The following is an 18,115-nucleotide window of genomic DNA, read 5'->3' as shown; positions in this document are numbered from 1 at the left end:
ACCTCTTGATGTCTGCTCCAACCACACTGAGGACCCTTGATGTCTGCTCCAACCACACTGAGGACTCTTGATGTCTGCTCCAACCACACTGAGAACCTCTTGATGTCTGCTCCAACCACTTGATGTCTGCTCTAACCACACTGAGAACCTCTTGATGTCTGCTCCAACCACACTGAGGACTCTTGATGTCTGCTCCAACCACACTGAGGACCTCTTGATGTCTGCTCCAACCACACTGAGGACCCTTGATGTCTGCTCCAACCACACTGAGGACTCTTGATGTCTGGGATGTCTAACCCTAGCTCCCCTTCCCATTACCCCCAGCTCCCCATCCCGTTACCCCCAGCTCCCCATCCCGTTACCCCCAGCTCCCCATCCCGTTACCCCCAGCTCCCCATCCCATTACCCCCAGCTCCCCATCCCATTACCCCCAGCTCTCCATCCCATTACCCCCAGCTCCCCATCCGATTACCCCCAGCTCCCCATCCCATTACCCCCAGCTCCCCATCCCATTACCCCCAGCTCCCCATTCCAAAACCCCTAGCTCCCCATCCCATTACCCCCAGCTCCCCATCCCATTACCCCCAGCTCCCCATCCCATTACCCCCAGCTCCCCATCCCATTACCCCCAGCTCCCCATCCCATTACCCCCAGCTCCCCATCCCATTACCCCTAGCTCCCATCCCATTACCCCCAGCTCCCCATCCCATTACCCCTAGCTCCCCATCCCATTACCCCTAGCTCCCCATCCCATTACCCCCAGCTCCCCATCCCATTACCCCCAGCTCCCCATCCCATTACCCCCAGCTCCCCATCCCATTACCCCTAGCTCCCCATCCCATTACCCCCAGCTCCCCATCCCATTACCCCCAGCTCCCCATCCCATTACCCCTAGCTCCCCATCCCATTACCCCTAGCTCCCCATCCCATTACCCCCAGCTCCCCATCCCATTACCCCCAGCTCCCCATCCCATTACCCCTAGCTCCCCATCCCATTACCCCCAGCTCCCCATCCCATTACCCCTAGCTCCCCATCCCATTAACCCCAGCTCCCCATCCCATTACCCCCAGCTCCCCATCCCATTACCCCCAGCTCCCCATCCCATTACCCCCAGCTCTCCATCCCATTACCCCCAGCTCTCCATCCCATTACCCCCAGCTCCCCATCCCATTACACCCAGCTCCCCATCCCATTACCCCCAGGCCCCCATCCCATTCCCCCCAGCACAATAACACTCCCAATTCCCCATCCCATCATCAACTTGCCCAATATCACCCCCAACATCCCATTCCATTCACCCCATCCCGACGTGAAGCTGAAGTTCAGCGTTACAGCATATTGAAATGTAAAGGCGATGTTCCCGCCTTAGCAGAGACTGCATTCACGGTAAACGCTGCAAATGTCGCAATCTGAAATTATTTTTACATTAATATCTGGCAATCTGTAACGCTTTAAGGGTGCAGATTGAATAGAGCCCTTACTGTCATTACATTTCAGAAACACCGGCCAGACTTACACCCAATGTGAGCCAGGTGGAAGAGCTGAAAGGAATGCAGGTGGAAGAGCTGAAGGGAATGCAGTTGGAAGAGCTGAATGGAATGCAGTTGGAAGAGCTGAATGGAATGCAGTTGGAAGAGCTGAAGGGAATGCAGTTGGAAGAGCTGAAGGGAATGCAGTTGGAAGAGCTGAAGAGAATGCAGGTGGAAGAGCTGAAGAGAATGCAGGTGGAAGAGCTGAATGGAATGCAGGTGGAAGAGCTGAATGGAATGCAGGTGGAAGAGCTGAAGAGAATGCAGGTGGAAGAGCTGAAGGGAATGCAGGTGGAAGAGCTGAAGGGAATGCAGGTGGAAGAGCTGAAGAGAATGCAGGTGGAAGAGCTGAAGGAAATGCAGGTGGAAGAGCTGAATGGGATGCAGGTGGAAGAGCTGAATGGGATGCAGGTGGAAGAGCTGAAGGGAATGCAGGTGGAAGAGCTGAAGGGAATGCAGGTGGAAGAGCTGAAGGGAATGCAGTTGGAAGAGCTGAAGGGAATGCAGTTGGAAGAGCTGAAGGGAATGCAGTTGGAAGAGCTGAAGAGAATGCAGTTGGAAGAGCTGAAGAGAATGCAGGTGGAAGAGCTGAATGGAATGCAGGTGGAAGAGCTGAAGAGAATGCAGGTGGAAGAGCTGAAGGGAATGCAGGTGGAAGAGCTGAATGGGATGCAAGTGGAAGAGCTGAAGGGAATGCAGGTGGAAGAGCTGAATGGGATGCAGGTGGAAGAGCTGAAGGGAATGCGGGTGGAAGAGCTGAAGGGAATGCAGGTGGAAGAGCTGAAGAGAATGCAGGTGGAAGAGCTGAATGGGATGCAGGTGGAAGAGCTGAAGGGAATGCAGGAGATGACACAGAAAACAAGATATTTTGGCAATTTTGGGGGGAATTGGATAACCTACCAATATTTTGTAATTTGTTACTCCAATCAATCAATGGTTATACTCACTGGTTCCAGCCCAAGCCCTGGAGCTTAAGACTCTTGATGTCTGCTCCAACCACACTGAGAACCTCTTGATGTCTGCTCCAACCACACTGAGAACCTCTTGATGTCTGCTCCAACCACACTGAGAACCTCTTGATGTCTGCTCCAACCACACTGAGAACCTCTTGATGTCTGCTCCAACCACACTGAGGACTCTTGATGTCTGCTCCAACCACACTGAGGACCCTTGATGTCTGCTCCAACCACACTGAGAACCTCTTGATGTCTGCTCCAACCACACTGAGAACCACTTGATGTCTGCTCTAACCACACTGAGAACCTCTTGATGTCTGCTCCAACCACACCGAGGACTCTTGATGTCTGCTCCAACCACACTGAGAACCTCTTGATGTCTGCTCCAACCACACTGAGGACTCTGGATGTCTGCTCCAACCACACTGAGAACCAGGTGGAACTCCAGGAGCCTGAGGTGGAGGAGCTGAAGATAGAGAACACAGGTGAGACACAGGTAGACTGGTCTTAGTTTACAATACTATCTTGAGATACACGTACATAACTGGAACTGCCACATTAATCAACAACAAAATCACTTTTTTGGGTGGATCAGGCCTCTGGTAGGTATCGTTTGATTTCGAGTCTGATTTTGTGTGTGTGTGTGTGTGTGTGTGTGTGTGTGTGTGTGTGTGTGTGTGTGTGTGTGTGTGTGTGTGTATGTTTCCTCTTACAGAATGGAAGGTGGCATTCTCTGTTATTTTCAGGGCTAGTGGTTACTATGGATTACTTTGGGGGCTAGTGGTTACTATGGATTACTTTGAGGGCTAGTTGTTACTATTGATTACTTTGGGGGCTAGTGGTTACTATGGATTACTTTGGGGGCTAGTGGTTACTATGGATTACTTTGGGGGCTAGTGGTTACTATGGATTACTTTGAGGGCTAGTGGTTACTATGGATTACTTTGGGGACTAGTGGTTACTATGGATTACTTTGGGGGCTAGTGGTTACTATGGATTACTTTGGGGACTAGTGGTTACTATGGATTACTTTGGGGGCTAGTGGTTACTATGGATTACTTTGAGGGCTAGTGGTTACTATTGATTACTTTGGGGGCTAGTGGTTACTATGGATTACTTTGGGGGCTAGTGGTTACTATGGATTACTTTGGGGACTAGTGGTTACTATGGATTACTTTGGGGGCTAGTGATTACTATGGATTACTTTGGGGGCTGGTGGTTACTATGGATTACTTTGGGGGCTAGTGGTTACTCTGGATTACTTTGGGGACTAGTGGTTACTATGGATCCTTCAACAAATATAATACCCTGGTCTACAAAAACATCCTCACTATTATCGGCAAGCACTACAACCCAACAAATGGCGAATTGTAATGTATCCTTCACTGCAGTTTTATGTGCTTGTGCTCTGTCTTTTCAAAGTTTTCAATGTTTCTTCACAGCACCAGTGAGGGGGTTATACGACTTCAGAATCATATTGTTTGGAGTCCTGAAAACCAGTGGCATACATTGCAATATTTGCACAAATGGCATTTTAACCATAGAGGCAGGTACACTATATATACAAAAGTATGTGGACACCCCTTCAAATTAGTGGATTCGGCTATTTCAGCCACACACATTGCTGACAGGTGTATAAAATTGAGCACACAGCACACAGCCATGCAATCTCCGTAGAGACACATTGGCAGTAGAATGGCCTTACTGAAGAGCTCAACCTGGCACTGTCATAGGATGCCACCTTTCCAACAAGTCAGTTGTCAAATTTCTGCCCTGCTAGAGCTGCCCCGGTCAACTGTAAGTGCTGTTGTTTTGAAGTGGAAACGTCTAGGAGCAACAGCGGCTCGGCCGCTAAGTGCTAGGCCACACAAGCTCACAGAACGGGGCCGTGAAGTGCTGAAACGCATAGCGTAACTCTGGGTCTTCCTTTCCTGTTGCGTCCTCATGAGGCAGTTTCTTCATAGTGCTTGATGGTTCTTGAAATTTTCCAGATTGACTGGCCTTCATGTCTTAAAGTAATGATGGACTGTCGTTTCTCTGTGCTTATTTTAGCTGTTCTTGTCATGGTTCCACCTGTCACCAGGAGGCGGCAGAAACCGTGCTAGAGACATTAATGACACTCAGGTGTGTTCTATAACTCATTATGATTTCCCTGTTAAGAGAGGTGTGTTTTCTGTTTCCTTTTGCAGAAGCTTGATTAGTTTGCTGTGTGTGTTTGTCTCCTGAGTGAGTTTTCAAAACCTAGTGTTTGTTGTTTTCACAGTGTTACTGTGATCCTCCTGTTACCGTTTCTCAGGAAAGTACACTGCTAAAAAAATAAAGGGAACACTTAAATAACACTATGTAACTCCAAGTCAATCACACTTCTGTGAAATCAAACTGTCCACTTAGGAAGGAACACTGATTGACAATAAATTTCACATGCTGTTGTGCAAATGGAATAGACAAAAGGTGGAAATTATAGGCAATTAGTAAGACACCCCCAAAAAAGGAATGGTTCTGCAGGTGGTGACCACACACCACTTCTCAGTTCCTATGCTTCCTGGCTGATGTTTTGGTCACTTTTGAATGCTGGCGGTGCTTTCACTCTAGTGGTAGCATGAGACGGAGTCTACAACCCACACAAGTGGCTCAGGGAGTGCAGTTCATCCAGGATGGCACATCAATGCGAGCTGTGGCAAAAAGGTTTGTTGTGTCTGTCAGCGTAGTGTCCAGAGCATGGAGGCGCTACCAGGAGACAGGCCAGTACATCAGGAGACGTGGAGGAGGCCGTAGGAGGGCAACAACCCAGCAGCAGGACCGCTACCTCCGCCTTTGTGCAAGGAGGTGCACTGCCAGAGCCCTGCAAAATGACCTCCAGCAGGCCACAAATGTGCATGTGTCAGCATATGGTCTCACAAGGGGTCTGAGGATCTCATCTCGGTACCTAATGGCAGTCAGGCTACCTCTGGCGAGCACATGGAGGGCTGTGCGGCCCCACAAAGAAATGCCACCCACACCATGACAGACCCACCGCCAAACCGGTCATGCTGGAGGATGTTGCAGGCAGCAGAACGTTCTCCACGGCGTCTCCAGACTCTGTCACGTCTGTCACGTGCTCAGTGTGAACCTGCTTTCATCTGTGAAGAGCACAGGGCACCAGTGGCGAATTTGCCAATCTTAGTGTTCTCTGGCAAATCCCAAACGTCCTGCACGGTGTTGGGCTGTAAGCACAAACCCCACCTGTGGACGTTGGGCCCTCATACCACCCTCATGGAGTCTGTTTCTGACCGTTTGAGCAGACACATGCACATTTGTGGCCTGCTGGAGGTCATTTTGCAGGGCTCTGGCAGTGCACCTCCTTGCACAAAGGCGGAGGTAGCGGTCCTGCTGCTGGGTTGTTGCCCTCCTACAGCCTCCTCCACGTCTCCTGATGTACTGGCCTGTCTCCTGGTAGCGCCTCCATGCTCTGGACACTACGCTGACAGACACAGCAAACCTTTTTGCCACAGCTCGCATTGATGTGCCATCCTGGATGAACTGCACTACCTGAGCCACTTGTGTGGGTTGTAGACTCCGTCTCATGTTACCACTAGAGTGAAAGCACCGCCAGCATTCAAAAGTGACCAAAACATCAGCCAGGAAGCATAGGAACTGAGAAGTGGTGTGTGGTCACCACCTGTAGAACCATTCCTTTTTTGGGGGTGTCTTACTAATTGCCTATAATTTCCACCTTTTGTCTATTCCATTTGCACAACAGCATGTGAAATTTATTGTCAATCAGTGTTGCTTCCTAAGTGGACAGTTTGATTTCACAGAAGTGTGATTGACTTGGAGTTACATTGTGTTGTTTAAGTGTTCCCTTTATTTTTTTGAGCAGTGTATTTACGTTTATCCTAAACCACTGATTCCTCCTCTGGTCTCTTCTCTGCTCCTGAGTGCAACCTCATCACATCACAGTTCTTGCCATAATATGGACTTGGTCGTTTACCAAATAGGGCTATCTTCTGTATACCAAACCCTACCTTGTCACAACACAACTGATTGGCTCAAATGCATTAAGGAAAGAAATTACACAAATGAACTTTTAACAAGGCACACCTGTTAATTGAAATGCACTCCAGGTGACTACCTCATAAAGCTGGTTGAGAGAATGCCAAAAGTGTGCAAAGCTGTCATCAAGGCAAAGGCTTCAACAGTTTGGATTTGAAACCAAACAATGACTACGAGGTTAAATTGCAGACTGTCAACTTTAATTTGAGGGTATTTTCATCCATATCTGTAAGGTTCTGTATTTATATTCTTAGTCAACCATGTGTTCTGTTTCTTTGTGTTCTTGAACGTAGCCCCTGTATTTCATTTTTGTTCATTGATTTCACCTGTGTTAGTTACTCACCTGGTCTCATCAGCTGCTTATTAGTTCAGTTCATTGTGTTTGTGTCTTTGTGAGGTATTGTTCGTTTTGACTTTACTAGGCATGTTCCTGGCTCGTTTGTGAGAACCAGTTATAGCCTTCAGTCCTATTTTTTTTTGATTCACCTGCTTGTTTGCCTACCCGTGACCTTGATTCCTGCCTTCTGGGAAGGAGGAAAAAACACCTGCCGCGCTCTGCGCGAGAATCTATACCTTTTTCTCCCTGAGTATTCACTACAATATCGGCTGAACCGTTTAGAAATTACACCACTTTTTGCACATTGTCCTCCCATTTTAGGGGACCAAAAGTATTGGTACAAATTCACTTATATGTCTATTAAAGTAGTAAAATGTTAGGTATTTGGTCCCATATGCATAGCACGAAATGACTACATCAAACGGTTCACTCGATATGGACGAAAATACCCTCAAATTAAAGTTGACATTCTGCTCTTTACACTCGTTGTCATTGTTTGATTTCAAATACAAATTTCTAGAGTATAGAGCCAAAAGAAGAAAAAATGCTTCACTGTGCTAATAATTACGGAGTGTACTGTATATCTATATATATATATATTGTGTTTGTTATATATATCCACTTCATCCCCTGAAGAAGAGCGATGTAATGTAAAATATTTTGTTGATAAAATATCCTCTGCTGATACTTTTTTCAGAGAAAACAACAAAAAGGGGAGAAGGTTCCTTTTACATAACCTTTACCATCAAAAGCCAAAATATATAAATGCATTACAATGAACATAAAATAGTATTAAAGTAAGAATATTTGAAATAATCCTAATCTTTGCAGTGAACATACAAGTTGAGTGGTTTTGATGTCTCTCCCGTGCTGACATCCCATTTCTAAGTTTTTTAAATGGGGGGGGGGTGACCTTGGTTCAGATCAAAACGTAAAGCGCTGTAAAATGCTGCATTGTGATTAACAAAAGTGCACGAGCTGCCCGATGCTGGGCTGGCGCGTAAAAACATAACAGACACAGCTTCACTCGATTTATCCTTGTGGTTTTGCAAAGTGTAGGCGTGCCTCACTGATCCAACTGACAATGACAGCATCCTCGAATTTCCCTCTGAATTCACGTAAAAGGCATGCACATAGATGGACCTCGAAGTTGTGGCCTACAGAATGGACGTTGCCCGTGCACAGAAAAAAGGTTGGATTTACGCACATAATTTATGGCAAAACAATGGATAAGTGTAGGTGGGATGCAGACTAGCCAAGATACATCGCTTTATCCAAAAGTCATGTCCACGACCACCATGTTGACCTCTCCTTCTCAGGAGTCTGGTGACAACACCAGCAGCCCTGTGCGTCTTTACGCAAACTCCGTTTTGGGATTAAATTCGACCTTTAGTGCTAAAGGGAGACTACGAGTGCGCAGAAAGAGAGAGTTCATACCTGAGGAGCAAAAAGATGGCAATTATTGGTTCAAAAGGAAAAGAAACAACGAGGCAGCGAAAATGTCAAGGCAGCGTCGGAGAATGGAAGGGATTCTGTTAGAGGGGCGAGCAAATGAACTTCTCAGAGAGAACGAAAAACTAAGAGCGACCCTTTCAGCCGTCCAATATCGCGCCGTTGGAGTGGACGGTGGTCGCGATAAACCCGCTGATGAACAACACTTCTCAACACATTGTTTTCATCCGTCCTCAACTAGAGTCCCTCGTGCGGCTCCTTGGATGCTGCCACCCGATGTGTCATTTGGCACAAAGTTTAACGTTTCAAAAGATGTGTCGGACAATATATTTACTGATGTTCCTGGATTTATCCATAACCCAGATTTCCCCAATGTTGGCACCTGTCGAAGAACCCATCTTAACTGTTCAGATGTTTCTCACCAATCTCTCCATTCTCCGGACAAGGAATGTTTCTCTGGAGCTGGAGTACCCGATTCTTATCCACCTGTGCCAATTTTGAATGACTATCATTGCTACAGAAATGTTGGTGTTGCATGCAATGTTGGACATTATCCTTCTCATATATTTGAATCACCATCCAGATATAGCACCTCTCCAAATGTCGACATATCATACTCAGTGATTCGGACAAGCGCTCAATACTCCAATGCACGTGCGCACCATGCGCGAGATGCCAACATTGAAGATTTTGCAAATGGAATCACACCTGTGGATCTCGACCGCGCAAATAAAGGAATGTCAACTGACGGTCAGAGTCACGGTATAGAGCCGTGCTCTTCGGAAAGAAATGAAAGGGGCGCACAAGACCATGACAGAACAACCACCGAAACATCTGACGGTGGGACAATGTACCTTTTACCTCACAAATTAAGGTTCAAAGCTAACAAACCTCTAAAGCAACAAACGAATCAGTTTAACAGAGCTTCTACAGATAACGACAATGAAATAAAGAACAGTGGTCAACTGTGCATCTACAATGGGACTAGGCCTATGCGCCATATGGATGAGCAAGAATTGATACAATGGGATTGCGCAAAAGAAAGTAAGCCTAATTCAAGTAGGTCTAACATTCAACCTGAAAAAGACAAGTTGCCGCAATATTTTGCCAGCTCTTGCAGTAAACAGTTAGTGTCAAAACAAGCAACGACGCCAGAAATAATGACAAGTTCACCTGCTACAATCGTCTCAGGTGAAATGATTGAGAACGGACATTTAAGGCATCAGTTGGCGTCGCTATGTGCCGAGGTGAAAAACCTAAAGCAAATCATTTTGTCAAAATCACACAGATTTTTGGATTGAATCCCCATTGACTGTTAGAACCTTTTTAAAATGTTGTTGTTGTTGATATTATGCTGTTGTGTTGCCCTTCCAAAATCGGTTTAGGCTTAAAACGATTGAAGCCTATTATAAAATGTAAATTAACGGTATGTTATGATTAAAATCCCCTAAACGACAATGGTCCTATTGCATGCCTAGTTCGTTTATTATTCAAACATACGTTGAACAGTAAATTACAGTAACAAAAATTGTTAAGGTTGCAAAATCATGAATATGGACTTTACCGCCAGGTGATGTCGCACTTTGTTTATAAAGAGCATGAGTCTGTAAGCCCTACCTACACATTAGTACTGCTCATACTAATTCGTTTTTCATCCTTCATCGCATAATTTAGCAAATTGGAAAAAGTATTTTACTTGTGTCAATCAGTTAGTCTAGTAATTGTTGAGGGCAGGTGTAAAATAAATAGCCACGGTTATATGCTCATGTTCCATTACTCCAAGTCATTTTTCTTGAGTAGCCTAGAAACTAAACTGCACAATTCGATTCATATTAACTTGGCCTAAGTTATGGTCATAAAAATATATATATATATATATATATTATAACCAAAATTATTTAAATGGCCTCTAAATATGGCATCAAATATGGCATCATATCTATTTTTTTAATCTATTTTAGTCAATAGAGGACACTTGTTTTGCAGGGTCACTTCATTGTTATAAATGTACTATATGCGGTGGTGTATGTTAGCTCACTAAAGAGTTGACTTTGGTTACTTTAATGCAAAAATCTTTAACATTAATGTGTTTTTTTCTAGAATCATATTTGTACTTGAAATGTTTCCATCTAATTAAAATATAAAAAATTGCCATCAATCAAAATTCACAATGTTTTAGATTCTTACATTGATATGAATATCTCATGTTACTGTGTTCCCCGAAAAAGATTTGCGACTTCACGAGCATCAGATTTGATATGTCTACTGGAATAAAGAATCATTGGCTCAAAACACAAAAAGCTGGGTTTCAATTGGCTGTGTGGGCTGTCACTCACAGCACGCCGCCAATACACTTCTCCACTGACCTACTAACACAAATTCACGAGGCAGCGGTCACTTCGATTACTGTTCTCCTGGCAACAGGATATTATGCTGGAAGCACGATTGCAGATTTTTTTTTGTATTTCTAAGTAGGGTTGGGAATACTCAGTAGGGTCTGTAGAATCTATATATGGGTTTTGTTTCTTGGGGGACTGTGGTCTAAACACCCAGCATCACTTTCTACTCCACCCATTCCATTGGTCCCAATGCAATACACCATAGAGCCTATAAATTACATATTGGCTTATAGAGAAAAATAGTTATGTGCCTTTGGCTAAAGTGTTATATATATTTTTTTTAGTACCTCATTTTTTTCTTTATAAGCCAATATGTCATTTATAGGCATTACAGTGAATGGAATGGTTGGAGTATAAACTGTTACTGGGTATATAGACCTCAATACCCCCAAAACACCATCTATAGATTCTACAGAGCCTATTGAGTATACCCAACCACACTTTAACCAGAGGCACATAGAATCGTTTTTTCTCTATAAGCCAATATGTAATGTATAGGCCCTACAGTGTATTGCATTGGGACCAACCGAATGGGTGGAGTGGAAAGCCCAATATTGTGAACATTATCTGAACATTGTATTTTTTTGATATAGTTGTCTTAAAAAATGTTTTTAGAAGTATATGTGTAATTGTTTGCATAAAGTCCTTATTTCATTCGCTTCTAATCACAATAAAAATGTCCATTGATTAAAATCTAATATCTTAAATGAATTAGTTAACCACATTGCAATGTTTTGAAATGCGGGCTTTTATTTTGAAGAATTCTTCATTAGCATACGTCACTGTTTGTGCTGCTGGCAGAATACTAGTGTCACTCCGAAAGGAAAAGCGAAGCAGACAAGGAACGCTACTCCAAATTTACTGGATTTTACCTCCGGCAAAACTATTTGTTTTTGTATATCAGAAACTCAGCCTATACTCTTTTACACGGTATACACCGGAAAACAATACTTTTTTTTATCAACCTGATGCTTGAAAAGGTAATTTTTATTTTAGTTAAGCGTTGTAAAGCCAGCCATACTGGTAGAAATTATGTTTACGCAGTCTAGTTGGCCGCCCTAACTATTTTGTCTCTATAGACAAAATCTCTAGCTATTGTATTGCACCATATTCATTAATTTAAAAAGTTTACCTGTTATTTTTTTTAAACGTATTACATTAACTCATAACAAGTGTATTACTGTGCAATTAGCTAGTTGGATAGCTGTGGTATCACGTATGATGTTACGTATGAGGTTCGCCTGCTTTGTTAGCTGTAACGGCTGGAGACTTCACATGTTGCTACAGTAGCGAGCGTGCGGTTTAGTTTGATATTTAGTATCATTATAGGCTCGATAACTACCAGTAAACATTACGCGCAGACGGAACATGGCACAGTGACCTGGAATTCGATGTGGGTGGATTTGCTGCTGTCTCTCTGCGGATGGAAATAAGTAAAACAATATATATTTATATATATAATAGCTTAATATGCCTGTGTTGGTGGCTTATCCAAGCACTGCTTTACCTCACACCGTTGCAGTTTAAAATGGGCATTAGCCTACATACCAATACAGCAAGCAAAACATGCATGGTACTACATATTTGTATATGCTTTCCATTGAGGAAATAGGCTTGGATAATCTATTTCAAGTAGACATGTATTTTTTCGTAGTGTTAGATCATTTTTTTTAAACCAATTACCAGTTCTGTATAGGCTAACATTGCATAACCTCCTCAGCCACAGAATTTGCTGGGGAGAGATGGAGTTGATCGCGCTTATTTTATAATCCTGACACAATGAAGTAATCAGGGGCAATGGGACATGACAGTGAACGAGCACCTCATTCTTTCGGTCCGTTCAACTGACAATCAGAACATTCCGTCGCTGTTTAACGATTGAGGAACTTTGCACGCTACACCTATAGACTGTCTGGAGTTGTTGCCCATAGGCTAAAATGACTCACAAATCCGAGCATGGTATCAAAAAAAGAGCGGGGAATCAATATTTGCAGAGTGTATTGTTCCATTTGGTGCGCGTTTGGCGACATTGTAATCTACCGTAGTATAACACGTTATTATACCGTTGTTGCCTACATTATTGCCGCGATATTGACTCAAGTTCATTCCAAAAAACAGCTCCATTATAAATGTGTAGAAAAACATCGCAGACTCATTCGCACGTGTTTCGGCCCTTTAGTTGCATTGTGTCGATTGTGTGAGTCTGACGTCATTGTTCACTGATTTTGTTTTTATTTTGTTGTTTCTGTCCGACCACGTGTGATGATTATGACTGGACGCATTCCTTTGTTCCTTGTTTTGGGGAGTTATGGGAGCACGGTGTAGGCTCTAATATAGGAACACAATGTAACTACAGTATAGCTGCGTAGTTTTTTTTTTCTTCTTCCATTGCTGCTTAATCTGACTATAAACCTAGGCGGTGGTTACTAAAGGACCACGCCTCTGGCTCCGAGCTGTTTATCTCATTCGATTTGAACGCACCACCGAGCTTGACCATTGAAGGTCATTGTCAGGCGGTCTCGCAGCTCTTTTACGACTGGAGCTAAACATCTATGTTTAGGGTAGTGGGTTTACGGCACTAATAGATCTTGCTGTTCAACTGACTTGCCGCAAGGAAATAGCAGATAGCTTTTCCTCCTAGACTGTTTTGAAACGGGGATTGTTTCAGTGTGCATGACTTAGTGCTTAAAGACCTCTGGCGATGACATCATTTGTAGAGCCTGAATGGGGTCGTGCGCGCTCAAAAATCGCATAATTTTCGCCACTCTCCGATCAATGGATTTCGCAGTTGTCACCCTAAAATGTCAGAGTAGTCTTGTCCTCCATTCGTCCTGGAAAGGTTGTACTTGTTACAAGCATCTACTTTGTCTGTAGATACAGATGGACAGTCTAATGTATTTATGACAATGTTTTTACCTAATTCCTACACTGTACTTTTAGAGGGAGAAAGAGAGAGGAAGAGAAAGAGATCAATAAAGACTTGCTTTGGCAATGTAAACATGTTTCCCATGCCAATAAGCCAATTTGAATTAGAATTTGAGAGGGAGAGAGAGAATGGGACCCAACTAATGGTAATAGTTAATACAACCTTGAATCCACTGTAATACATTTTCTCTAGTGAAGAATGAAGATAGGGCATCTGATTGGTCTATTATAATAGGGAAATGGAAACCTGGTTCAGCAAGCATCTCCCTCTTGATATTGTGATCTGAAGAGGTTGCAAAGTTTAACAGTTTATGTCCCCTCTCAGGATGAGTAACATCAATCAATCAAATGTATTTATAAAGCCCTTTTTACATCAGCAGATGTCACAAAGTGCTATACAGAAACCCAGCCTAAAACCCCAAACACCAAGAAATGCAGATGTAGAAGCACACTGGCTAAAGAAAAACTCTCTAGAAAGGCAAGAACCTAGGAAGAAACCTAGAGAGGAACCAGGCTCTGAGGGATGGCCAGTCCTCTTCTGGCTGTGCCGGGTGGAGATTATAAGAGTAGATGGCCATTAAGGCAAGATTGTTCTTCCAGATGTTCAAACGTTCATAGATGGCCAGCAGGCTCAGAGTTGTAAGATGTGTGGCCAGGGGCCAACCTCAGTGGTGTAACCTGCTCACAGGCACCCTGTCAGTAAACAATACAGAATTAAGCAATAAGGCCCGAGGGGGTGTGGTATATGGCCAATATATCACAGCTAAAAGCCTTTCTTACGCATGTGCCTGCATACAGCAATATTGGCCATATACCACAAGCCCCTGAGGTGCCTTATTGCTATTATAAACTGGTTGCCAACATAATTAGAACAGTAAAAATAAATGTTTTTGTCATACCCATGGTATACGGTATCTGATATACCACAGTTGTCAGCCAATCAGCATTCAGGGTTCGAACCACCCAGTTTATAATAAAGAATAATACATACCTATACCTAAACAGTGTATTTAATTGGACATGGACTGGTGTAAATCTACTGTTAAGCAGGAGGGGAATGTTAAAGCCATTACATAAGCTTACTATGCAGACATTCCGTCATTTGTTACGAAGCTCAACTGAGCTCAAGACATTAATTTTCCTCTGCTGTAAAAGTCGCTTTACTTTATGGTGTAATAATACAAGATGTCCAAAGTCTAGATTACAAAATGAGTTTTAATAATGATGTGGAGGATATTTCACATCTCAAAACCGCTGAGGATTTCAGCTACTTTGAGAGTTAGTTATACTAAACGTTATAAGATTATTATGGCATCACTAACTCCAGATACAGTTTTTCAAGTTCATCCACTGATACGTTTGAAGACAAAACCATATTATGGTGCCTGGCTTGCTTAACTAGCCTGGCTACTCCTTTTCGGGTATATATGGTATTTATGGTATGTTCTGCACAAAAAATACCCATCAAAAACTTCAAACACAATACTTTCCCTTTATTAAGCAGTATGTAGAAAAGGTGAGCGTGAATATAATCTTCAAGAATTTGTTTCTTACAGTACACTATGAGTACTAAGCAACATCTATGTTTACTCAGCCGAAAGATTAATGTGATAGTGATGTACACTGTGACTAAGCACATGAAATGGAAGCCAAAGACAAATGTGAAAAACCATCTGATCTTAAACTTTGATATCTAAAACTTCCCCTTTTTTCTTTTCTCAACAGCTCTGGTGAATTCTAAAGGACTATTCCCCTGTTGGAACTACCATTGTTGGACACAAATGTCATTGGTACCTTTTGGTTTAAGATAACGAGATGTCCAGTCAAAAGGACTAAGGACCCATGAGTTTCTTGAACACAAATATCCCAATCGTAGAAATATGCAGACCATCAAAAGCGAGCCACTGTCAAATGGCTCCTACAGCGGAGAGGATGCCCTGTTTCTGGCTGTGCCCCGTCAAGAGGCCGACAGGGATCTGATGGACCACAAGCTCTCCGCCATGCCCTTCAAGGCCAAAGGCACCTCCTGCCGCAGGAAACGGGAGTTCATTCCGGACGAGAAGAAAGACAATCTTTACTGGGAGAGGCGGCGCAAGAACAACGAGGCGGCCAAGCGTTCGCGGGAGAAGCGGCGCCTCAACGACATGGTGCTGGAGAACAAGCTGCTGGCCCTGGGCGAGGAGAACGCTTCCCTCAAAGGAGAGCTGCTGGCCCTGAAACTCAAATTCGGCCTGGTCAGCTCTGCGGCCTACACGCAGGAGGTGCAGAAGATCTCTGTGTCAACGGCCGCCCTCTACCACGACTTTGTCTCGCCGGGCGAAGCCCGAGGCTCTTGCATCAGGGACCTGGAGTCCCCTCACCTGGGCAGCAGCTGCATATCGGTCATCAAGCACTCCCCTCACAGCACGCAGTCTGACATGGCCGAAATCTCTGCAGCGACCAAGGGTAGCATGTGCAGGACCCCCGAGATCATCAAGCAAGAGCCAGCTGAGCACGGAAGCTACGTGCGTGAGAGGAGCAGTCCATACGAACTGTACAGGAACTACATTGCCAGCCCTTTCCCCGGGGTTTACTCCCAACCCTCCCCGTTTCTGCCGCTCACCAGGTCGATCAGCAACTCCCCGAGGACCTCGGACGACGGTGCCGTGAGTAAGTCCTCGGATGGCGAGGATGAGCAGCAGGTCCCCAAAGGCCCCATGCCACATGCCGCCGACCCGAAGAGCGTCATCGTATCCCGCCTCAAAGTGCCAGATGCTTGTTCGTCGGCTCTGCCCCACAAACTGCGGCTCAAGAACAGGGCCATTCCAATCAAAGTGGAGGCCATCGACCCTGACTACGACTCTTCTGGAAAGTCCTCCTCTCCCGTCGACATGTCGGCCAGAGAAGGCTACCAGAGGGGCCAGGGTGCCGTGGCAGACTACATGCAGTCGTCCCTCAGCCCCTTGTCACTCCAAGTGACCAACATCCGGGATTGGACCCACCAGCCAGAGCACTGGCACAAAGACAGCTCAGAGAAGCCACAAAATGGCTACCAGAACAGGCTGTCCCCGGTCCCTGTCTCCAAAAAACTCACTCTGGACCTTGAAGACGGCTCCTACGCCCACTCAGACTCTGAGAACTTGTACTTAAAACGAGGCATAGCTGACCTGTCTGCAGAAGTTTTGTCTCTGAAAAGACTGATAACATCGAGGCAAGGGTCCGTGATAGAATCAACCAAAAGCACTGCTGATCATGAGTCATTATCGAAAGGATGTTACTCAAAATGAGTTCTGTTTGCACAATGCCTTGTTTTCCACTGTATTTACTATTGCACTGTGCGGTTGATATGGTGTATAAATGCAGTACATTTAAAATGAATAGTGTGTTGTGCACTTGCTATTGCAGTTCGGCTTATCTTCTTCATAACTCCACCTGTAACCCAAAGCCAAATGTCAGGCTGAGGCTACTACTGTACATGCACATTTTACGTCAACTTTTGAAAAGTTTTGTTGTAAATGGTGACTTTTTGTTGACAATAAATATGTGTAAGCACTGAACCTTGTGCGTGTGTGTGTGTATTTTAGCAGTATTATTTTCAGTTGATCTGTTAAGTATTTCAACAAACAGTTCACGACAAGGGGGTAAATAAATCATTGTCCCTGACACTGGTAGGATTAATGCAATACACTCATCAGAAACTGTTCATATCCATTACAATCTCTGAAGAGTTTAGCAGGGGAAAAACTACAGGTGAGGCATGTACATGAAGGGATGCCCACTTTTGTGTTCCCGCCCCAACCCAGACAAGTTAAAGAAACACTATGTGAGTTAAATTGCTAATTGTTTACATACAATTTTGGATAGCGTCTTTGCTGAATGGTTCAAGTCATATACATTTATGATAATTATCAATTTCTTACAGTATACCATGAAACCACACAAAGTATTTGGCCAACAATAGCCTATATGCTTTTTGCTGATAAGTGTGGGGAGGTGTGCCTCTTTCTGTCCAATGAGGTCATTTCTGGACCATATTTCTGTCCATTTAAAGGGACCCCTTTTGTCCCATGAGCACCCCTAGGCAAAATAATACTCTTTTTAACCCTGAAAATCAGCTGCCTGACATACAACTAACTATACAACCTTACCTTGAAATTAGAATATTACATATACATTAAATGAATCATTATGAATAAATTATTGCTATCTGAAGCCAACAAATATATCCCGTTGAGAACTTGTTTTCTCATCAGCAACCAGCCTAACTTGCATTTAGCCAGATAGAGTTGATAGATTTCGGTCATATGGCCACAACTATAACAAAGTAAAGCATTGAAGACCATGTTGGCTCTGTCCCCAGTATCTTGGTCAAATCAAATCATCACATTTTATTAGTCACATGCGCCGAATACAACCTTAGAGAGAAATGCTTACTTACGAGCCCCTAACCAATAACGCAGTACAAATAAGAATAAGAAATAAAAGTAACACGTAATTAAAGAGCA

At 44.1% G+C, this 18,115-nt stretch overlaps 2 protein-coding genes across 3 annotated transcripts; both read left to right on the top strand.

Moving 5' to 3' along the window:
- The first annotated feature begins 1,240 nt into the window (after positions 1-1,240).
- Positions 1,241-2,966, top strand: LOC129819035 (bromodomain-containing protein DDB_G0280777-like). The gene is made up of 2 exons (XM_055875538.1): positions 1,241-2,301; positions 2,374-2,966. The coding sequence occupies exons 1-2, from the start codon at positions 1,552-1,554 to the stop codon at positions 2,503-2,505; spliced, it is 882 nt and encodes a 293-aa protein (XP_055731513.1). The 5' UTR covers positions 1,241-1,551; the 3' UTR covers positions 2,506-2,966.
- Positions 2,967-11,501: 8,535 nt separating this feature from the next.
- On the top strand, positions 11,502-17,167 carry nfil3 (nuclear factor, interleukin 3 regulated). 2 transcript variants are annotated; one of them, XM_055875535.1, is made up of 2 exons: positions 11,502-11,686; positions 15,357-17,167. In XM_055875535.1, exon 2 carries the CDS (start codon positions 15,512-15,514, stop codon positions 16,895-16,897), a length of 1,386 nt encoding a protein of 461 aa, XP_055731510.1. In that variant the 5' UTR covers positions 11,502-11,686; positions 15,357-15,511; the 3' UTR covers positions 16,898-17,167. The 2 variants fall into 2 exon arrangements, with proteins under 2 accessions (XP_055731510.1, XP_055731511.1); XM_055875536.1 differs by lacking the exon at positions 11,502-11,686 and adding an exon at positions 11,715-12,139.
- The last annotated feature ends 948 nt before the right edge of the window (positions 17,168-18,115 follow it).

Source organism: Salvelinus fontinalis, chromosome 21 (genome assembly GCF_029448725.1).
Source record: "Salvelinus fontinalis isolate EN_2023a chromosome 21, ASM2944872v1, whole genome shotgun sequence".
Classification (NCBI taxonomy): domain Eukaryota; kingdom Metazoa; phylum Chordata; class Actinopteri; order Salmoniformes; family Salmonidae; genus Salvelinus; species Salvelinus fontinalis.
The sequence above is the reverse complement of the archived record's forward strand: the minus strand, read 5'-3'. Positions and strand labels throughout refer to the sequence as shown.

Coding starts and splice junctions, on each gene's coding strand:
- LOC129819035 (XM_055875538.1), top strand. CDS start 1,552: ATGCAGGTGGAAGAGCTGAAGGGAATGCAGTTGGAAGAGCTGAATGGA. Junction 2,302..2,373: donor AAGAGCTGAAGGGAATGCAG/GTGGAAGAGCTG, acceptor AAGGGAATGCAG/GAGATGACACAGAAAACAAG.
- nfil3 (XM_055875535.1), top strand. CDS start 15,512: ATGCAGACCATCAAAAGCGAGCCACTGTCAAATGGCTCCTACAGCGGA.